The sequence below is a fragment of the Nerophis lumbriciformis genome, linkage group LG16, assembly GCF_033978685.3.
Source record: "Nerophis lumbriciformis linkage group LG16, RoL_Nlum_v2.1, whole genome shotgun sequence".
In the NCBI taxonomy this organism is placed as follows: Eukaryota; Metazoa; Chordata; class Actinopteri; order Syngnathiformes; family Syngnathidae; genus Nerophis; species Nerophis lumbriciformis.
In genome coordinates this window covers 22631453-22655748 of record NC_084563.2, presented here as the reverse complement: position 1 = coordinate 22655748, position 24296 = coordinate 22631453, and the positions used below count along the sequence as shown (strand labels likewise).

The 24296-nt window shown below is 38.8% G+C and overlaps 1 protein-coding gene across 1 annotated transcript; it reads left to right on the top strand.

The window, feature by feature from the left end:
- Positions 1-11198: 11198 nt before the first annotated feature.
- On the top strand, positions 11199-20309 carry LOC140679481 (uncharacterized). The gene is made up of 8 exons (XM_072914947.1): positions 11199-11253; positions 11312-11355; positions 11441-11551; positions 11648-11657; positions 19215-19538; positions 19601-19714; positions 19772-19815; positions 19886-20309. Exons 1-8 carry the CDS (start codon positions 11199-11201, stop codon positions 20012-20014), a joined length of 831 nt encoding a protein of 276 aa, XP_072771048.1. The 3' UTR covers positions 20015-20309.
- The last annotated feature ends 3987 nt before the right edge of the window (positions 20310-24296 follow it).

Here is a 24296-nt window from a genome sequence, read left to right as displayed (position 1 = left end):
ATCATATAAGAAAATGGTACACGGTATAATTTACCCCAGTAGCTTATATCTAAGCTACAAGCTACAAAGAGAGAAAAATGACTGCGAATCCAGGCCAACGAAAAAATATGGAGAAAATACAATGGCTTGGATGAGTGAGAACAACCATACATACGGAGAACATCCATGATGTTTGGTTGGTGTTTGTATGATGAGTCCCATTTGGCTAAAGTTAGGGTGAAACACATACTTGCCAACCTTGAGACCTCCTATTTCGGGAGGTGGGGTTTGGGCGGCGTGGTTGGGGGCGTGGCTAAGAGGGGAGGAGTATATTTACAGCTAGAATTAACCAAGTCAAGTATTTCATATATATATATATATATATATATATATACATATATATATATATATATATATATATATATATATATATATATAAGAAATATTTGACTTTCAGTGAGTTCTAGCTATATATATATATATATATATATATATATATATATATATATATATATATATATATATATATATATATATATATATACATATATATATATATATATATATATATATATATATATATATATATATATATATAAAATATATATTAATATATAAATAAAAGAAATACTTGAATTTCAGTGTTCATTTATTTACACATATACACACACATAACACTCATCTACTCATTGTTGAGTTAAGGGTTGAATTGTCCATCCTTGTTCTATTCTCTGTCACTAGTTTTCTAACCATGCTGAACACCCTTTCGCAGGTACCCAGAAAGGTTTCGAGTACCACCAAAAAAACTGAATCTCTGAAGACAGTATACAAATCTGTGTTAAAGGTGTACAAATCCTGTTTGTATAACAAGCATGTTATTGTTTACAAATGAGGGTTAAGAGTTTAGTACTAAAAAAAAAAAAGAATGTGGCTTAAGTACAGTTTTGTAGGAATGCAATGTGATCTATGTTTGTCTGTTGCCATCTCCTGGTGAATGTTGGCTATAGCGTACTGGGGTTACTTTTTGGTTGGCCAACGATTTACGTGGTGTTGCGCACCTGACGTCAAGTATGAGTCTGTTCTGATGTCTACAGTAAAGAGACGTACTTCATAACCTCGCCTGGTTATTGCCTCCAACTCAATATATTACAACAACATTGCTGTTTACGGCAGACGAACTGCTTTACAGTAGAATAAAACATGACTGCTGTTGTTGTGTGTTGTTACCGCGCTGGGATGACGTTAATGAAACTGCCTAACAATAAACCCACATAAGAAACCAAGAACTCGCCCTCGATCATTCTACAGTTATAACGTGTTTGGGCAGGCTGTTTATATTGTGGGAAAGCGGACGTGAATACAGGCTGTTGACACGTCACTCAGGTCCGCATGAAGCTGGAGGGGGCGTGGCTTCCAGCTCCGCCTGAATTTCGGGAGATTTTCGGGAGAAAATTTGTCTCGGGAGGTTTTCGGGAGAGGCGCTGAATTTCGGGAGTCTCCCGTAAAATCCGGGAGGGTTGGCAAGTATGGTGAAACATTACGGACTGGACACTCAGAGGCAAGATAAGGCGAGTCATCGAAACCAGGAAGCAAAATCATAACAGACACACACTCATGTCACATGACGACGAAGCAGTCGGAGACAGAGGGACGCTTCAAGCTGACGACTCAAAAAAAAAAAGTCAGGTGACCTCCGACCCATATCCTCTACTCCTACTTGTGGGGGCTTCCTGCCAGATGTTGCTCATGTCTTTACACTTCCTCCAAACCTGCATTCCTCTAGGATTTCAATTGCCTTACACCACTCTCTAGAGAGCTTGTGATGGACATCTGCACCCGAAGCTAACTAAGGGCATATTTCCTTAGTAGAATAATCCTAAGGATTCTGTGATCAAATACAAACACATGCTAGTTCACAATCATCCAGTCCATTTGTACACTCTCAGTCACATTAACTATAATATTATACATGTGGGCCCATAGATAGAAATGTTGTTAAATGTAGCTTTGATGTAACGAGCTACTTCTGCCGTGTAGCTTGTAGTGTAGCTTACTACAACTCTCTAGTGATTGCTTCCCCTGGAGCTTAGCTACATTTAATCGAGAGTAACTTGTAGCTAAGCTTACTACATTTTCTAAGTGGCTTCACTGGTCCTTGGGAGTATTTAGACAAATGTATGTGTGTCACACTCTGTAACTCTTTCTCTGTCACACACACTTAAAAGTCTCTCAAACAAACACTGTTGAAGTTAAAACTTGTTGTGGTTAACCTTTAAAATGAAAAAAAAAAGTGTGAACTAAGAATAACTTTTTCTTCCTGTCCAAGTGTGCTTCAACTTCATGCACGATTGTTGCAACGACTTTCAGCAAGTAATACTGAAACATGTCCAATACTTTTTATTTACAGTTTGGAACAAGAAGTGTTGCATTATCATCAGCATACACATGAATGTTGGATAGTGACGTTAGAAATAAACATGGTGGATATTTAACTTGGCAGTCAGCACAAAAGTACAAGGTTTTTCATTAGTTTTCATGGATAGACCTACTACTCACATCTTTCATCACATTACATTTGCTGTTACTTGCTTCAGGTTACTTTGAAATCTTTAAGTATTGGGAATAGTTCAGTTAATTTAGACGTTAACTGAACATCACATTTTCACTCACATAAAATCAACATGACCGAAAAGGAGCCGGAAGAAGAACTTATTTATTCCTACCTCTTCTTTGTGTCTCCATTATCATTTTATTACAGGAAAAAAGTGTAATAGTAATATAATGTGTATAAGAACACATTTTAATTTTGTTTCGTGAGAACTGAGTCACAAAGATAGACATCAGCGTACGTGCTGAATTCCTCTGCTGCCCTCGTATTTGTCTGCCTCGCTTTGCAAGTTTTCCTGGAGACAATGGTCGGCATGGAATAAACCAAAGAGTCCTCGTCTCTCTGAGGAAACAAGTCATGTGAGACATGAGAAGAAGCTGAAAACCAAGCAAAGATACACAGAACATTTCTACAAACTTCCTTTTACCTGCTGGGGGCGACTGAACATTTCATCGAGTGTTTGTGGACCAGCTGAAAAATTGAAGAAAAAGCATAAAAGAACAACCCAATGATGATTGATAATGCACTTTTCTTCTTACCTTTGCAGCAAAAACATTGTTTTGTCCTGATTTTGTTGATGAGGAAGGCTGACATGATGAAACTTAAGGCCAAAGCAGCACTCAAGACAAAGATAACATAATTGTTTGAATCACAGTTGCAACCATCTGGATGGTTATGATAAAAAAAAACAGTCAATATTTTTGGCAACAAATACTTAAATACTAATGATTTAATATTTACCTTGGGTGTTGTTGACTTTTATTGAATGCATGAAAATCCTCCCACATGTGACCACAGCACACAAGTAAGTTCCAGCATCAGAGGAGTTGACGTTCTTTGAGAAAGTGTGGACACATTTCTGTGTGGAATTATCTTTGATCTTCTTGCATTCGTCATCAGCGTAAACAAAGCTGGGATGGACACTTTGTGGTCCAGTTCTGAACCAGGACACTTTGTGTCCATCCTGACAGGTTTCATTCCCATAGTGGGAGAGGACTGAACACTGGAATTTCACAGGCGGTCCTGGTTGGACTTCAGAGACAACAGACACGGAGGGTTCTGGTTCTGGGAAGAGTGCAAGACAAATTGAAGACTTTCAGCACTCTGTGACTTTGATTCCACAGATCGACATTCACTTCTGTTGAAATCTTGAAGGTAAAAAATACTGTGATGTGTTAATGCAGAGGTTACATTTCTTGTAGCGCATGTAAAAACATGTTCATCACAATAAAATATTTGTTAATTTGGACATTTGTAAGCCGAATTATTGGAAGAGTAGTCAAGTTAACATTGTTATCTATAAGCAGATGTTATTTAACAATTAAAATATGTAAAATTGTTCATTTAAACTGTTTTCTAATTATTTGTTGTCATACTTACCTGTGACCTGAAGGAATGTTCCTTTCAAAAACACCATGGTATTCATATGTTGTCGTACATTTAAACAATAGTAGATCGCCGAATCACTTTTCTCTACTTGACTAATTTGCAGAACAAATTTTCCTTGCTCTTTTTTGGCTGTGATGCGACGTCCAGTATTTGATGTTCCACGGTCAGCAGCTAAAATGTCAGGAAAGGTTCCAGAAACAAATCGGATCCAAAATAAGATGTTCTGACTTCGAATTTCCTCGTGGTAACATGTCAGAGAGACACTTTGTCCAGGTCCAACAGTCTGAGTGGAAAAGTTGTAAGCACCTGTACATGCTGAAAAGGAAAAAGAAGACATATTAATAAGAGTCATGTACAGTATGAACATGTCTCCATTGGAACTGAGCATGGACTTGCCTCCACTTTGGAGCAGGAGCAGCAGATGAAGCACGATCCACATTTTCTCCTCTCGTTTGACCAAGTGAACATCAGACCATCTAGACAGCATCTTAACGTTATTAACAGGAACCACATCATACCAAATGGGAGGGAACTATTTAGCTGCTATCTCATTGGCTCATCAGTGCTGCCCCTACCTCAGTGGAAATATGTCCATCCAAACGTCTCTTTGTATCTTTTTCTCACTGTGGTTCTATTTGTTTACTACTTTTAATAACTATGCAGTATTTCTGTAGCAAAGAAACTTTTTTGTCCCTGCAGATTTTATGAATATCAATACATTATTATTCTAAAGCATCCGTGCTGGATTTTGCTAAAATTAGATTGAATTTATTTCATTTTTAATGGCAACCAAAAAAAAAGTTTTTTATTATTCTTCCATGCCGAATGGAAATAATATTGCATTTTCATTTACTCCCAGAATATTTATGTTGGCTGTTGTGATGGTGCTTCTGGAATGATCCAAAATTGCATGTAATAATGCATGACATTTAATGTTGCAAGACATTTTTCATATAAGATACATATTATTAATACAACAAAAACATATCAAACAAATCATTTAGTACAAACCTCGTTTCCATATGAGTTGGGAAATTGTGTTAAATGTAAATGTAAACGAAATACAATGATTTGCAAATCCTTTTCAAACCATATCCATTTGAATATGACAACATATTTGATGTTCAAACTGATTAACATTTTTTTTTTTGCAAATAATCATTAACTTTAGAATTTGATGCCAGCAAAACGTAACAAAGAAGTTAGAAAAAGTGGCAATATATACTGATAAAGTTGAGGAATGCTCATCAAACACTTATTTGGAACATCTCACAAGTAAACAGGAAATTTGGGAACAGGTGGGTGCCTTGATTGGGTATAAAAGTAGATTCCATGAAATGCTCAGTCATTCACAAACAAGGATGGGGCGAGGGTCACCACTTTGTCATCAAATGTGTGAGCAAATTGTTGAACAGTTTAAGAAAACCTTTCTCAACCAGCTATTGCAAGGAATTTAGGGATTTCACCATCTACGGTCCGTAATATCATCAAAAGGTTCAGAGAATCTGGAGAAATCACTGCAGGTAAGCAGCTAAGCCCGTGACCTTCGATCCCCCAGGCTGTACTGCATCAACAAGCGACATCACTGTGTAAAGGATATCACCACATGGGCTCAGGAACACTTCAGAAACCCACTGTCAGTAACTACAGTTGGTCGCTACATCTGTAAGTGCAAGTTAAAACTCTCTTATTCAAGGCGAAAACCGTTTATCAATACAAAGTGGAAAAGTGTTCTGTGGTCTGACGAGTCAACATTTCAAATTGTTTTTGGAAACTATGGACGTCGTGTCCTCCGGACCAAAGAGGAAAAGAACCATCCGGATTGTTATAGGCGCAAAGTTGAAAAGCCAGCATCTGTGATGGTATGGGGGTGTATTAGTGCCCAAGACATGGGTAACTTACACATCTGTGAAGGCACCATTAATGCTGAAAGGTACATACAGGTTTTGGAGCAACATATGTTGCCATCCAAGCAACGATTCCATGGACGCCCCTGCTTATTTCAGCAAGACAATGCCAAGCCACGTGTTACATCAACGTGGCTTCATAGTAAAAGAGTGCGGGTACTAGACTGGCCTGCCTGTAGTCCAGACCTGTCTCCCATTGTAAATGTGTGGCGCATTATGAAGCCTAAAATACCACAACGGAGACCCCCGGACTGTTGAACAACTTAAGCTGTACATCAAGCAAGAATGAGAAATAATTCCACATAAGAAGCTTAAAAAATGTGTCTCCTCAGTTCCCAAACGTTTACTGAGTGTTGTTAAAAGGAAAGGCCATGTAACACAGTGGTGAAAATGCCCTTTCCCAACTACTTTGGCACGTGTTAAGTTAATTATCCATTTTCTACCGCTTATCCCTTTTGGGGTCGCGGGGGGCGCTGGAGCCTATCCCAATTTGCAAAAAACAAATAAAGTTTATGAGTTTGAACATCAAATATCTTGTCTTTGTAGTGCATTCAACTGAATATGGGTTGAAAAGGATTTGCAAATCATTGTATTCCGTTTATATTTACATCTAACAAAATTTCCCAACACATAAGGAAACGAGGTTTGTTTTTAAATCAGCCTATTAAGTCGTCAAGCAGCTTTAAAATTATAATAGGATGTTTCTTGAATAGGCAATGTCTAATATTTCTATTTTTGACAGTGCAGCTTCCTCCCGCCTCCAAAGACAAGCACCTGGGGATAGGTTGATTGGCAACTCTAAATTGGCCCTGGTGTGTGAATGCCCGAGAGGAACAAGCAGTAGAAAAAGAATGGATATGTTGACACAAACGCAAAAGACGGAGGATTTTATCTCTATTGTTTGTCTTTGCAGCTTGATTGCCTCCTTTCTCACGCCCAATTGCACTCCCATTTCAAACGTACAAAGTAAAAACTTAAAATAGCGGCTGCAGAACAGTTTCAGTCTTGAAAAATCACACCGCGTGTTGTAAATGATTCCATTTGCATCTCCTCCTTCCAGTATTGTGGGCGTTGTGATCATCAGCAAATATTCTCCATATTCATGAAGACAAACACGTCAAATGCTCATTTAAGAGACACAATCCTGTACGCTGCAGTTTAGTAGATCAGCTTTGTGTGTGTTATCACCTTTTCACCTGTTTTAATACACACACACTTCTAGTAGATCAGTCTCACGATGTAACTCTTCCTTAAAAGTTGACTTGCATAAATAAATGAGCTACTCTCTCAAACAAAAACTGTTGAAGTTGAAACTTGTTGTGGTTAACCTTTGAAATAAAAAAAGTGTGAACTCAGACGGAGTTTTTCTTCCTGTCCAAGTGTGCGACAACTTCATACACGATTGCTGCAACGACTGCACACAGGAAGAATACTAAAAAAAGTTCAGTACTTTTTATTTACAGTTTGCAGTTAGAAGTGTTGCATTATCATCAGCATAAACTTGTACGTTAATTAGTGACGTTAGAAATGAACATGGTGGATATTTATTTTGGCAGTCAGCACAAAAGTTTTTCATTAGTTTTCATTGATAGGCTTCCTACTTGCATCTTTTACCACATTACATTTGCTCTTACTTGCTTCAGGTTACTTTATAAATCATGAGAATGTGAAACATTTTTTTAAAAGTTGTGCAAAAAAAAAAAAAGACATCAATTGTACATAAATATTCACAGCCTTTGCCATGAAGCTCAAAAGTGACCTCAGGTGCATCCTGTTTTAACTGATCATCCTTGAGATGTTCCTGCAGCTTAATTGGAGCCCACTTGTGATAAATTCAGTTGGTTGGACATGATTAGTAAATGCACACACCTGTCTGTATAGAAGGTCTCATGTTTGTCATTACATGGCAGTGCACAAACCAAGCATGAAGTCGAATGAATTGTTTGTAGACCTCCGACACAGTATTGTCTCGAGGCACAAATCTGGAGAAGTGTACAAAAAATATAATTTCTGCATTGAAGGTCCCAATGAGCACAATGGCCTCCACCATTTGTAAACAGAAGACGTTTGGAACCACCAGGACTCTATGCTCAGAGCTGGCTTAACTGAGCGATCCAAAGAAGAAGGGCTTTAGTCAGGGAGGTGACCAAGAACCCCCATGGTCACTTCTATCGGACCTACATAATCTGTCTGTGAAGAGATGAGAACCTTCCAGAAGGACAACCATCTCTGCAGCAAACCACCAATAAGGCCAAACGGAAGCCATTTCTTTTCAAGACATTTGCCAAAATGCACCTGAAACAATCGCAGACCATCAGAAACTAAATTCTCCGGTCTGATGAGACAAAAATTGAACTCTTTGGCGTGAATATCAGGCATCATGTTTGGAGGAAACCAGGTGCCGCTCATCACCAGGCATGTACCATCCCCACTGTGAAGCATGGTGGTGGCAGAATCATGATATGGGGATGTTTTTCAGCGGCAGGAACTGGGAGACTAATCAAGATAGAGGGAAAGATGAATGTACAGAGACATATTGGATGAAAATGTGCTCCAGAGCGCTCTTGAAATCAGATTGGAGCGACGGTTCATCGTTCAGCAGGACAACGACGCTTAGCACTTTGCCAAAATATTAAAAGAATGGCTTCAGAACAACTCTGTAAACGTCCTTCGGCGGCCCAGCCAGAACCCAGACTTGAATCTGATTGAACATCTCTGGAGGGATCTGAAAATGGCTGCACATCATCTACCAACTAAACATTCAGTACAGACACAAACACATACTACCATTTTACCATATTTTCTGTGTTTAATTAAAAAAAAACTTAATTGGATCAATTACAGTAAAATATTTCATGTCTTTGCAGTGGAACTTCTGACGGCTAACAACTAAAAGGTCTTACAATTTTAATAATTTTTGGTCTGTCTTCAACTAAGGATTTTCATAGACAAATCTGATTTGTGAGATTTTGCCCATAGTCAGTGATTAGTCAAATCTATGATATTGTGTTTTTTAAGGGAGACATAAACAGATTGCGTTTTAAGTACCATATACTGACTAGTCACTAGGTTTCAGTAACATCACATGAATGTAGATCAAGGGTGATTCTTCCGAAGTAAATAATAAAAATATATATACTAGGAATATAGTCTTTCATTAAGCTAACAAAAGTGAGGTCTTAATAAGGCTAAACCACTTAAAAAATAACAAATCAATAAGGCAGAGATTGAACGGTGTGAATGGTGCAGCGTTGAGAAGACATCTAACTTAACTAAATGAAGGACGTATAAGTTGTGAAAGAAGTTCCCTTATACAACCCTCCGGAAGGATCTCTACCTTAGCCAGGGGAGAGTTACACCTCTGGGGGAAGAAGCACTTAAATGCCCGTTTGTGTTAAAATGCAATAATGGGAAAAATTCTATATACTTATTTTTTCAGTTTAAAATGACAAATGCACATAATTCAAACATACGTATATAATTTTTTTGCAAAACCTATCCCAATGGAAAGGTCAGCCTCTAAAAAGAGTTTTGATATAAGTGAGATTTACTGGTTACCAAAAACTTTTTTGTTAATGTCAATGAAAATTAAATAAAGTAACTCATGTTTTCGCAAAATCCAGTACAGATGCTTCTTAATTTATTAGTTTATTGATGTGCTCAAATCTGCAAAGACAAAACAATAATTGCTTGCATAGTTATTACAATTAAAATGGTTAATGGTCCGTATTTATATAGCTTTTTACAAAATCTGGAATGATACCAAACGCGGTTTACATTATGCATTTTAAAGGGCTTTATAAATAAAGTTGGTATGATATGGTATCACATTCACCATTCCCACCCGAGTAAACACAAATAACCACTGTGAGAAGATGAAACAAAGAGACCGGAAAGTTTGGGTGGACATATTTCCACTGAGGTAGGGGCGGCACTGTTGAGCCAATGAGATAGCAGCAAAATAGTTCCCTCCCATTTGGTATGATGTGGTTCAAGTCAATAACGTTAAGATGCTGTCTAGATGGTCTGATGTTCACTTGACCCAACGAGAAGAGAAAATGTGGATCGTGCTTCATCTGCTGCTCCTGCTCCAAAGTGGAGGCAAGTCCATGCTCAGTTCCAATGGAGACATGTTCATACTGTACATGACTCTTATTAATATGTCTTCTTTTTCTCTTTTCTCTTCAGCATGTACAGGTGCTTACAACTTTTCCACTCAGACTGTTGAACCCGGACAAAGTGTCTCTCTGACATGTCCCTACGAGGATATTCCAACTCAGAACGTCTTATTTTGGATCCGATTTGTTTCTGGAACCTTTCCTGACATTTTAGCTGCAATGGCATCTTACAGCTCTGCTGAACATGAAACATCAAATACTGGACGTCGCATCACAGCCAAAAAAGAGCAAAGAAAATTTGTTCTGCAAATTAGTCAAGTAGAGAAAAGTGATTCGGCGATCTACTATTGTTTAAATGTACAACAATATTTGAATACCATGATGTTTTTGAAAGGAACATTCCTTCAGGTCACAGGTAATTGTGACAACAAATAATTAGAAAACAGTTTAAATGAACAATTGTACATATTTTAATTGTTACATAACATCTGTTTATAGATAACAATGTTAACTTAACTACTCTTCCAATAATTCGGATTACAAATATCCAAATGAACAAATATTTTATTGTGATGAACATGTTTTTACATGCACTACAAGAAATGTAACCTCTGCATTAACACATCACAGTATTTTTTACCTTCAAGAATTCAACAGAAGTGAATGTCGATCTGTGGAATCAAAGTCACAGAGTGCTGAAAGACTTCAATTTGTCTTTCACTCTTCCCAGAACCAGAACCCTCCGTGTCTGTTGTCTCTGAAGTCCAACCAGGACCGCCTGTGAAGTTGCAGTGCTCAGTCCTCTCCCACTCTGGGAATGAAACCTGTCAGGATGGACACAAAGTGTCCTGGTTCAGAACTGGACCAGAAAGTGTCCATCCCAGCTTTGTTTACGCTGATGACGAATGCAAGATCAAAGATAATTCCACACAGAAATGTGTCCACACTTTCTCAAAGAACGTCAACTCCTCTGATGCTGGAACTTACTTGTGTGCTGTGGTCACATGTGGGAGGATTTTCATGGGAAATCCAATAAAAGTCAACATTGAAGGTAAGAATTTATTCAAATGTATCGACAAATTCATCGTTAGTGTTTGTTACTAAAAATATTGACCTTTTTTTAATCACAACCATTCAGATTCCAGCAGCAAGTATGTTATCTTTGTCTTGAGTGCTGCTTTGGCCTTAAGTTTAATCATGTCAGCCTTCCTCATCAACAAGATCAGGACAAAAAACAGTTTTTGCTGCAAAGGTAAGAAAAATAAATCATCATCAGGTTGTTCTTTTATGGTCTTTCTTCAATTTTTCAGCTGGTCCACAAACACTCGATGAAACGTTCAGTCACGTCCAGCAGGTAAAAGGAAGTGTGTAGAAACGTTCTGTGCATCTTTGCTTTGTTTTCAGCTTCTTCTCATGTCTCACATGACTTGTTTCCTCAGAGAGACGAGGACTCTTTGGTTTATTCCATGCCGACCATCGTCTCCAGGAAAACTGGCAGAGCGAGGCAGACAAATACGAGGGCAGCAGAGGAATTCAGCACGTACGCTGACGTGCGTCTTCAAAACTAAATCCTCACGACACAAAATTAAAATGTGGTTCTAATACACATTCTGTTACTTTTACACATTGTTTGTCAATCTTTTTAGAAAACTCTGGGTATGCGCAGGGTCTTAAAGGCCCTCTTTACACTGCACACTAAATCTGATTTTGTTTTTGCTCTCAAGTAACTCACATTGGATTTTAAACGCTCCAAAGTGCTTCAAATCTGATATTTTGAAATCAGATTTAGGCCACAACAGTCCAAATCCCATTGGAATCTGATCTCTTCAAATGTGACTTCAGTCCAAACGGCAATGCGACCTGAATGCGACCCATATGTGACTTTTTCGAGCAGCCTGCCAACGGATTTGGATATGTCATCACAACATCCGGTTTCGGTGAGCAAAGTCTTTATTCATCCGCCAAATTTTTGATACATCACTAGTCAATAATGTGCAAATAATAGGCTATATGTAATATATGTATAAGTCAATCAATCAATCAATCAATGTATATTTATATAGCCCTAAATCATAAGTGTCTCAAAGGGCTGCTCAAGCCACAACGACTCCTCGGTTCAAATCCCACATAAGGGCAAGGAAATACTCACAACCCAGTGGGATGTCAATGTGAATGACTATGAGAAACCTTGGAGAGGACTGCATATGTGGGTAACCCCCCCCCCCCCCCCTCCCTCTAGGGGAGACCGAATGCAATGGATGTCGAGTGGGTCTGACATAATATTGTGAAAGTCCAGTCCATAGTGGATCTAACATAACAGTGAGAGTCCAGTCCATAGTGGGGCCAGCAGGAGACCATCCCGAGCGGAGACGGGTCAGCAGCGCAGAGATGTCCCCAACCGATGCACAGCCTTGCGGTCCACCCCGGGTCCCGACTCTGGACAGCCACAAGGAAGAGGGGGACAGAGGAGAAAAGAAAAGAAACGGCAGATCAACTGGTCTAAAAAGGGGCTCTATTTAAAGGCTAGAGTATACAAAGGTACAGAGGTAGCATCTCTAACTGTTACCGGGAGGGCATTCCATAGTACTGGAGCCCCAATAGAAAACGCTCTATAGGCCGCAAACATATATATTTCAACTCCGAAGAAATAGCGATTGTTAAAGGACCGGAATTGACGCTGTGGCGTATTTTTTTACACTTTACCTACATTGCGGAAGTTGTTTACATAAGTGAGTTGAAAAATCAAGCTAACGTAGATCCACGCTGATGTCCGAGTTGCTTCTACTCAACAGTCTTAAAAACATTAGAACCCTCCCAAATATATTACATAATTTATTCCTTAATCCATTATTTTACTTTCATTTATTTTCATGTAAAAAAAAAACACTCGTTTTTAAGGTGTGGTGACTTTTATTTTATTTTGTAGTAGCAGTAATAATAGTGACTTCTTCATTTATTTATGGAATCCGGCTAACTTAATTGTTTTACTTTATCGAACTGCACATGCAAGTGATGTCGAGGCCACATTGGGGCCTCTGCGTGTTTACGCTGAAGTCTGATAAAGATCACATTTGTTTTGCAGTGTAAACAGCTAGAAAAAATCAGATTATTTTTTAAAAATCTGATTTTTAACAAATCCGATTTCAAGAAAATTTGATTTGGGCCACTTTGGCCTGCAGTGTAAACATAGTCAAAAAGTCTAAAATGCAATCATTTGAAGTCAGGGTCTTAACAGGCCTTAAATTTCATCCAAATCTTGTAAAAAAAAGTGTAAAATTCGACCATGAAAGGGCTTAAAAATAAAAAACTATTAAAATACATTTTTAAAGTCTGTGGGGTGAAAATACGGAACAGCCTGAGTGATGAGCTCAAACACTGTTCAAAAATTGAGCATTTTAAGAATTGTACAAATCTAATATTTTGTTTCCAAATAGTGAGGTCTCGGCTTGTTATGATTATGAGTATGAACGACTTTTATGACTTACTTATGATGATATATTGAGAATTGTAAGCACATTATTCTGAGCAATTTGAGTTTTGTGCATCCAGATGAATGTGATCAAATGTGGTTCAGAGGAAACTGGATATTAGTTAAAGTAACTATGTAAAAAAGGGAGTGATTCAAAAAAGTTTATACTTCTTCCCATTACCCTTTTGAGATATGTTCAATTTAATTTAATCACATTTTGTTTTCTTAAGTCAATTTTCTTTTCTTTTTTTGTGAAATATTAATATTGCCATTGAGCACAAGACTGTTCACTGGAGATATGCATGTACATTATGTACTACATGTATGATGTGGAGCTGACTATGACGTACTCAATAAACAACAACAACAACATTTTTAAACAAATGCTCACATTTCAGAGTTGCTTTAAAAACCTTTTGCGGTCCAGTCAGAATTTATCGAGCACAGTGATGGAACGGTATGTTACAGAAGAGTTCAGCTCGCAGCACAGATTATTAGTGTCAAATAGGTAAGTGCAAGTTTAACGATGTGTGGCTATAAAATCAAGCACTTAGGCCTGGAGACTGTTCCTACAAACATTTGTGAAAGAATGGGCCGCTCTCAGTGATTTCCAGCGTGGAACTGTCATAGGATGCCACCTGTGCAACAAATCCAGTCGTGAAATTCCCTCGCTCCTAAATATTCCAAAGTCCACTGTCGGCTTTATTATAAGAAAATGGAAGAGTTTTGGGAACAACAGCAACTCAGCCACCAAGTGGTAGGGCACGTAAACTGACAGAGTGCATAGTGCAAAGAGGTCGCCGACTTTCTGCACAGTCAGTTGCTATAGAGCTCCAAACTTCATGTGACCTTCCAATTGGCCCACATACAGTACGCAGAGAGCTTCATGGAATGGGTTTCCATGGCCGAGCAGCTGCATCTACATCACCAAGTCCAATGCAAAGCGTGGGATGCAGTGGTGTAAAGCACGTCGCCACTGGACTCTAGAGCAGTGGAGACGCCTTCTCTGGAGTGATTAATCACACTTTTCCATCTGGCAATCTGATGGACGAGTCTGGGTTCGGAGGTTGCCAGGAGAATGCTACATTTCGGACTGCATGGTGCCGAGTGTGAAATTTGGTGGAGGAGGAATTATGGTGTGGAAGTTGGGCTTGGCCCCTTAGTTACAGTGAAAGGAACTCCAGGATACTAAAACATTTTGGGCAAATTGAGTTATGTGGATCCTGTTGAATGTGATAAAATGTGGTTCAGAGGAAACTGGATATTCGTTAAAGTAACTATGTAAAAAAGGAGGGGATTCAAAAAAAGATTATACTTCTTCCCATTACCCTTTTGAGATTATCTGTGTCAAATGGGTAAGTGGAAGTTCAACGATGTGTGGCTCCAAAACAAACACGTTAATGCATGATTAAAGCCGGTGGATTAGAAATGTATAAAGTGTTTTTACATACACTATGTCACAATTTGGGTTAAAACATGGATGTGGAGCCGTCGTGGAGTGCAGCGTTTGTAAAGTGAATGGAATGATAATGTGAAAGTCAAAAATCCGAAATAAGTCCATTTCAAACGCCACAGACACCTGCAAGACTGTACAAGGATCAACTTAACGCCCCATACGGAGCAATATGTCAGCAAAGGGGTGCCAATTACCGAAGGAGATCCATATGAGATATATACTGGTGAAGTCATACTAGTACCTGATCCATCTTTCCCCGTCTGTCTTTCATTCCTTTCTTGCAGCCTTTGATGTGGACTCGCCACAATCACTCTGTTGCATGTTTTGTGGATTCTATGTAACATGTTTATGTGTGCTTATGGCTATTGCATTTTTTCACCTTGCCCTCAGTCTGGACCCACTCACCAGGAGACCAGTCTGAGACCGAACTTTTTTTTTTACTCATCCCCCTCCCCCTTCAGCGTTGACCTTTTTCCCACCTTTCTAGCGTTTGGCTGACCCGTCAGCGGTCCTGTTCTGTCTCCCTGTAATGTATGTCTGCTCTTGAATGGGATTGTTCTGAAAATCTGAATTTCCCCTCTGGGATATTAAAGTATTTCTGATTCTGATACATACCTTTGTCTCCAGCAGGTTAGACAACTTTAATGGCCCTCTCACTGGGCTCTCTAAACAAGCTGTAAAGCAGCTGCAGTACATCCAGAATGCTGCTGATTGATTTTAATTATGATTGTTTTTATGATTATTGTTTTTTCTGATTTTAATTTGATAATTTTTTTCTTCTTTTAATTTTCTGTAAAGCATTTTGAATTGCCTTGTGTAAGAATTGTGCTCTATAAATAAAAGTGCTTTGTCTTGCCTTGTCACTGCTTTTCATTCATTTGATAACAGCTTCCTAAAGGGGAACTACACTTTCAAAAAAATGTTGCAATCATTATGAAAGATACGAACATACATGTCTTTTGAGGAAGGGGGATTTTAAAGATGGTAAAAAAACGCTTGAAAGATCCGGCTAATACTAGTTACCGTCGTAACCTTCAAAACCTCTAAAACAACCTCAAAACCCTCCATCAATGTTTTATATACACACTGCAAGTATATATATATATATATACATATATACAGTGTTGGGTTAGTTACTGAAAACCAGTAACTAGTTACAGTTACTAGTTACTTTATTTCAAAAGTAACTCAGTTACTAACTCAGTTACTTAAACCAAAAAGTAATGCGTTACTGTGAAAAGTAACTATTTAGTTACTTATATATATATTTTTTAATTTTTTTAAGGCCCCATAATGCCCTTTTAGCCTTCATTTTAGTACTGTTATTGCACTGGAGAATAATACAATCTGTTGTTCAACTTGACATGCATTTGCATCACTGAACTCTGCTAAGCAATGTGCTCTACATACAACACACAAAGACAAAGATATGTTTTAAAGGGCCAATTTGTTTCAGACCAGAACAAATTGACAAAACTATTTTAAATAGCTGCAACTTAACATACATAAGTAACAAACAGCATAATAACAACATAGCTGTAAAACAAGAAAGGCACACACTACATACATAAAGCCTAACCAGGCGTTTTCTCAAGGAATTATGAAATAAAATCATGTCTGAAGCCCAGAACACTCTACACATTTCCCCACTTAGTTTAGAGAAAAGGAAATATTAGCCTGGCCCACTAGTATCCCTCTCTAGGTTTGTGAACTTTATAGTCTAAACATTTAGAGTGATGTGATAATCAAACACTCTAAAAGTTTAAAATGAAAGAGTATATAATAGAATTGACAGAGTGTGTGTACCTTCACGTGTGCAGTGCCTCGTTAAAATCCAGCCGCTGTTGGAGGTGGAGGTGAGTGTGTCTCTTTACTAGCTTCGTCGAAGCATGTTGTTTTTGTCGCTGTTTCAGCATATTTGAAACTTACATTCAGCTAAAATGTTCTTTTCTTTGTGGTCGATAAAAGAAACGTACTGAAAATATCTCCATTTTAAGAAACTCGGCTTCGGGGTTCGCCATGACGTCTTGATAGTAGACACAGACACGCCCCCTCCCACACACACACACACACACACACACACACACACACACACACACACACACACACACACACACACACACGTACACACAGATAGCGCGCGGCGCGCCTCTTTTTTGTCGCCTCTTCAGCAGCGACACTCAGATCTTCTCAGTTTCTAGCCGATACTACATAAAAAATAACGCAAAATAACGCAGTAACGCATCATGTAGTAACGGTAACGGAGTTACTGAATATAAAAAATAACGCGTTAGATTACTAGTTACCGCCGATAGTAACGGCGTTACAGTAACGCGTTACTTTGTAACGCGTTAGTCCCAACACTGCATATATATATATATATATATATATATATATATATTGTAGTAACAGACACCTTCATAACAATATGTAATATGTTTTATATACACACTGCAAGTATAGATAACGTAGTAACAGACACCTTCATAGAATATTCATAACAATAAAACCTTTGAAACCTACGCCTGCATCCAAGAATGTCATTACACAATAACATTCAAAGTTTGACTTTTTTGGGCCTAATGTGTTACGGCTCAAGCACCTGCTGCCACACATTCAGCTGTGCGCTCTTCTGAGCGTGTCTTGCGTTCCAGTGCCAGAACATAGCTACTTGTACCTGTACCTGTACACGTCTCTAGCTTTCCTCGCCTATGTGCTTCCTCGCTCTCTGTGTTTCCCCTCCTCTGTGCTCATCGTGTCTTGTCCTGTGTCGTCATCCTGCAGCTCCGTGTCATTCCCTGTTTTCGAGGTGTGTCTCGTCTCCCCGGATCCCCTCTGGACTTCCTACTGCCTCCCCGGATCTCGACCTCTCGCCTGCCCCCTGGACAACGACGCCTCGCTCCATCCCCTGACCACTGGTAGGGGATGGAGGCAGGCTCGGAGGTCCGGTAGCACTCAACATATAATCGCTTCACATAGTCACACCACACGGATTTGGATTAATTACACACATCATTCTTTTGTATTAAGAATGATGTGTGCCGTCTCCTTCTCCACTGTACCGTTACATAATGTGTCTTTGTGAAACAGATGTTCATAAAGATGCGCCAATGTTATCTTGTCATGTGACATGTCATGAGTTAGTTAACGGATTTTGCTTTTATTTTGGACCAAAACCTATTCCAAAGAGACATCTTTTTGGCTGAAATGCCTTTTGAATGATTGTTAAAATAATGGGTGGATGTTTACTGGTTTTCAAAATTAAAATATTTCATTTTGTTACCAAAGTAAATAAAATTATCTTGTTTTTTTATTTTTTTTTAGCAAAATCTAGCATAAATATCACGTAGATTTTTGGTTTATCGACGCACAAAAATCTGCAAAGACAAATAAGGTTTTTCTTTGCCACAGAAAGACTGCATAGTAAACAAACCTGCACTACCACAAGCTAATGCCACAAAATGTTGTCTAAACGTAGTGAACCAAAAAAACACACTTTGAAAATATAGCACAAACAGACTGGAAAGTTTTGGCTGACATTCTTCCACTGAGGTAGAGACACATGACGACCAATGAGATAGCAGCAAAATAGTTCCCTCCCATTTGGTATAATGTGGTTCAAGTCAATAATCTTAAGATGCTGTCTAGATGGTCTGATGTTCACTTGGCCCAACGAGAAGAGAAAATGTGGATCGTGCTTCATCTGCTGCTCCTGCTCCAAAGTGGAGGCAAGTCCATGCTCAGTTCCAATGGAGATATGTTCATACTGTACATGACTCTTATTAATATGTCTTCTTTTTTCTCTTCTTCTCTTCAGAATGGACAGGTGCTTACTCCTTTTCCACACAGACTGTTGGACTTGGACAAAATGCCTCTTTAACATGTGTCCTGGAGGAAAATTCAGAGTATGAATATTTATTCTGGCTCCGACTTGTTTCCGGAACCTTTCCTGAAGCTTTAGTCGCACTGTCATATATAGATTTCAATTCTGATAAACATGGAACATTAAAGACTGGACCTCGCATCACAGCCAAAAAAAAACGAGAAACTTTTGATCCACAAATGAATCAAGTGGAGAAAAGTGATACGGCGATCTACTATTGTTTAAGAATACACTTAGGTAACTGGATGTTTTTGAATGGGATATTTCTTCAAGTTACAGGTAAAAATAACAGAGACAATACAACAATTGTTCATACTTTAAGTGTTACATGCTGTCTGATAACGATGGTAACTTGACTGGTCACAGAGTGCTGAACATTTTCAATTTGTCTTGCACTCTTCCCAGAACCAGAACCCTCCGTGTCTGTTGTCTCTGAAGTCCAACCTGGACCACCCGTGAAGTTCCATTGCTCAGTCCTCTCCCACTCTGGGAATGAAACCTGTCAGGATGGACCCAAAGTGTCCTGGTTCAGAACTGGACCAGGCAGCGTCCATCCCAGCTTTGTTTTCACTCATGACGAATGCAAGAAGATCAAGGATAACTCCACGCAGAATTGCTTCCACACTTTCTCAAAGACCCTCAGCTCCTCCGATGCTGGAATTTACATGTGTGCTCTGGTCACATGTGGGAGGATTTTCATGGGAAATCCAGTAGAAGTCATCATTAAAGGTAAATGGACAAATTCAAACTGTTGGATCCTATGAAAATTTACTTCGGCATTTCACAACCAGGACCCCCAAGAGGTCTGTTTTGGTGTGCTTTGAGTGTTGCTTCGGCCTTAAGTTTCATCATGTCAGCCTTCCTCATCCACAAGATCAGGACAAAGAAATGTTGTTGCTGCAAAGGTAACTGAAAATGCACATTATTTGAGGGAACTATTAAGCTTCGTCTCCAATTTTCAGCTGGTCCACAAATACTCGATGAAACGTCCAGTTGCGTCCAGCAGGTAAGAAGGAAATGTTGTGCACTTTGCTTCGTTTTTCTTTTCAATGTCACACATGACTTGTTTCCCTTAGAGAGACGAGGACTCTTTGGTTTACACCGTGCCAACCATCGTCACCAGGAAAACTGCCAAGTCGAGGCAGACAAAAGAAAGAGCAGCAGAGGAAATGACCACCTACGCTGATGTGTGTTTTCGAAACTGACATCCTCACGTCACAAAATCCAAATGTTTTAATACTGCAAAGAGGCTCAGGAAATCAGTTTGTATTGACCTGGGTTTACAGCGACCATAAGCTAAATGAAAAGGTACCGTATTTTTCAGACTATAAGGCACACTTAATATCCTTTCATTTTCTCAAAACACGACAGTGCGCCTTATGTGCGGGATAATTTTGGTTGTGCTTACCGACCTCAAAGCTATTTTATTTGGTGCATGGTGAAATGATAAGTGTGACCAGTAGATGACAGTCACACAAAAGAGATACGTGTAGACTGCAATATGACTCAAGTAAACACAAACATTTTATATGTTCCATTGAAAATACAGTACATTACAAACGGTTCTCAAATATCTATCAAAATGTTTTAGTACGACTTTGGTAAGCTATGAAGCCGCACCGCTTGATGGATTGTACTGTATTTCAACATACAAATATTATTATGGTGTGTGTATAATGTAAGACATATTATCTGGTGTTTTGTTTGACAATATTATGCAAAAGCAACTTTTCTTACCTTCTGGTACCTGCTGATGTGTATTTGGGATCTGCATAAATTACGTGGTCGATAAGATTCTTCTTTTTCTTTATCTTCTTGTTATGGGACAGTCATCCTATGCTGTTGCCATTTCTAATATAAAGTAGTGCAAAGTTCTTACTTATATCTGTCAGTAAACTCGCCATGAAAGCGCTAAAACATACCGGTGTAGTGACTTTACATTATTCACCCAAGGAACTTTAGTTATTAGAGAGTTCCAGTCGGACGTTTTTCACGGGTGTTTTTATTGCACTCGTGAGCCACGGATGAGGATATGCTGCTTCGTTGTTGATTTAAGTAAAGTCTGAATGTCATTAAAACAGTTAGCTCCATCTTTTGACACTTCTTCCACCCCCGTCCTTGCACGCTACACCGCTACAACAAAGATGACGGGGAGAAGACGCTGCCAAAGGTAAGCCACGTAAATAAGACCGCCCACAAAACGGGGCATCCTAAAGCGACTGTCAGAAAGCTGCTTAAAGACGGATTATAAAACATCATCTAGGCAACATTTTGACCAAAGAACCACCATTACATGTTATGTCGACCACAAGGAAGTGTTTTACATTTAGAAAAAAAAAAATAATAATATGACTCCTTTAATGCGCCCTATATATGAAAATAGGCCTGACTCGACCCGCTCATCGGCAGTGCGCCTTATGGTCCAGAAAATACGGTACTAGGCCTTTACGTTAAAAATGTATTTTTGTCATGTGACCTAAGGCAGTACAGTAAAGAACATATGCATAAAGTAAGTACTTGATTGCATAACATATTACGTGACATAACTCAAATATTCCAAACAAGAACGCCGTCTTCAGGTAGACAATGTAGGCTATTTTCATATTTTTTACATGTGTGCGTAAAGTTCACATTTTAGCTGAAGTGGTACACTCGTTGTGGTGCACATCAGGGTTTAGATAACTGCACTGAACCAGGTTTGTTTGGTCAAGTGCCATTATATGTACCAGGATCACAAACGCAAAGTGCTTTCAACCCAACCAAACGTGACATGTTTGAACGTACCTTTAACTACCATTGACACTCATTGAAATACTTGGAAATACACATTTTGAAAGTGTAGATTTTTACCCCTTCCCCCACTTTTTACAATGATGTTTCATAATATTTGGTGGAACATCAAACAGGAGATTATTGTGATTTCAGAGTAACCTGGCGCAGGAAATGTAACGTGTGGAAAGGAGTGAGTCAATAAATGAAAACAATTAAAACATTGTTTTTATTGTCCTTTTTGTACTGAGGTCTAAGTAATTGTTTACCAATCACTTGCACAAGAAGAAAAGGATGATGTGCAGCCATTTTTTTTAGTCAGACGGCCGGAAGAGTGTGTGTGGGCGTGTGTGTGTGTGTGTGTGTGTGTGTGTGTGTGTGTGTGTGTGTGTGTGTGTGTGTGTGTGTGTGTGTGTGTGTGTGTGTGCGTGTGTGTGTGTGTGTGTGTGTGTGTGTGTGTGTAAGAGGGAGAAAGATTTTCATACTTCTATATGTGTTTACATGAATGTGTGGTTGCAGTGTGTGTGAGTGAGAAGTTGATGAAAAATGAAACTGTGAGTGTCCTTGTTCATAGGTCGCAGTAGGCCCGTATATTTTATATATATATATATATATATGTGTGTGAGTGTGTGTGTATATATATAATAATGTATATATGTGTATATATATATATGTATATATACATGTGTGTGTATATGTATGTTTGTATATATGTGTGTGTATATAAATGTGTGTGTATATATAAATGTGTGTGTGTATATATATAAATATATATATATATATATATATATAATATAAGTACCAATATATATATATATATATAAATACACACGCATAAATACATAGATGCACATACAGTATATACATATATATATATATATATATATATATATATATATATATATATATATATATATATATATATATATATATATATATATATATATACTGTATGTGCATCTATGTATTTATGCGTGTGTATATATATATATATATATATTTATATATATATATATATTGGTACTTATATTATATATATATATATATATATATATATATATATATATATATATATATATATATATATATATATATATATATATATTGTTGCGTTTTGGACCAGTTGTTCCTCCCAGGGAATTCAAGTCACAATTCGCTCCCAAGCTCTTTACGACACTTAAAGCTGAGTTGAAAAACCACCAGAGACAGAATAGGTATTTTGTTGTATATTTTCAAAGCTTTGCAAATATACTTTTTGAGACCAGTCTAGCATAGAACATTCTATCGCGCTGCCAAAAATGGTCTGCCTTCCCGATCCCAAAAACCCCTCTCCTCCCCCCCCCCCCCCCCCCCCTCCTGGCAGTCATGTCTCTCTTAGCCAAAACAAATGCTTATTATCGCTCTCTCAAACATTCCTCTCACTTCAAGGTTAAGCACACACAGTTTACTTGGAGACAGAGCAGCAAGAGAAGAAGTGGAAAACACGAGCTGTTTTCAAATACGACTATGAAATAAAAGAAGTACAACTTAAATTCGGATATATGTAAATATCTGCCTCCGACAATTCCCCCTTCAGATCTTCTAAAAAGATCTTTATCACTAGTACAACACTTCTAAAATACGCCCCTCTTTGAGCAAGCTAGTAAAAATTTAAAAGCATAGCTACATGGGAGATAAACGGATGGAATCTATGTCATTGTCGTCACTGCCAGGGAAGGAAACTAGCATTTCTCGAAAGTCACCACTTTGCATGACCCCCTTCAGTGACATAGCAAACCCAGGTTGTTCAGCAAGCCCCTCAACAGCATCACGAGTCAGGTTGGTCAGTCTCAACAGATTATAAAAAACATAGTTAATGCATTCTACATTTTTAGTAGCAGTCACAGGGAAAATAGCACCAATTATAGGAAGGTTCTCGAAACCTGCACAGGATTCACACCACAATTTATGTTGTGGTGGGACCCCCCTTGGTTGTCCAATTGCATCAAAGTAAACACCCTCAGGGTTTCTCATCAAATCAAAGGAGCCCGTTACACTCCTCCGAGATAAAACATGGGAAGTTAGAGAGGCCGCTGAAACAGGAGTTCCAAGGGGTGCCAATTTGGTACCCAAGTGGGTGACCGGGGTCACCAGTCTAACCACAGCACAAAGTCCAATGGCTGACGTCGGGATTCTAATGTACAATCTGTGCTCCCCACAATACCAGAATAAGTCAGCTCGTGCCCAAGGGCCTATCCTTGAGCCATCTATCAGGGTGGTGCACCAGGAGGGGGTAATGTCACCCAATTTGTAGGGGGATGTTGAGGGTCCTGTAAATTGAAAACACGTGTATTTCAGCTTTTGGGCCTCAAAGAGAAGAAGTCGGGTGAAATTGTCAACAGGAGGGTACACACTAACCAACAAATCACAACCTGGCGGTGTGGGTTCAGAAAACAAGGAGATAAGACAGTTTGAGCCATTAGTGTCAGTCAACTTAAAAGGGGCGGGGTAAGTGTGGGGAAAGGCACGTCCAGCGGTCACCCAGGTCTTCGCTCTTAGCCATGCTAGTCATCCACCTAAGCCACAGGTGGCCTGCCCCTGCTCCTAAGGTCAAAGCTACCAGGTCTTCGGTGGTGATGTCATTAGTATACACAGATGTGAGAGCCTTTGTAAGCATAACACCTGCTCTGGCAATTGTAAGGGAAAGGGGGTTCTGGGACCGATCAAAGTTCCTCTGAA

Coding starts and splice junctions, on each gene's coding strand:
- LOC140679481 (XM_072914947.1), top strand. CDS start 11,199: ATGTCAGCCTTCCTCATCAACAAGATCAGGACAAAAAACAGTTTTTGC. Junction 19,539..19,600: donor AGTAGAAGTCATCATTAAAG/GTAAATGGACAA, acceptor TTTCACAACCAG/GACCCCCAAGAGGTCTGTTT. Junction 19,715..19,771: donor GAAATGTTGTTGCTGCAAAG/GTAACTGAAAAT, acceptor TCCAATTTTCAG/CTGGTCCACAAATACTCGAT.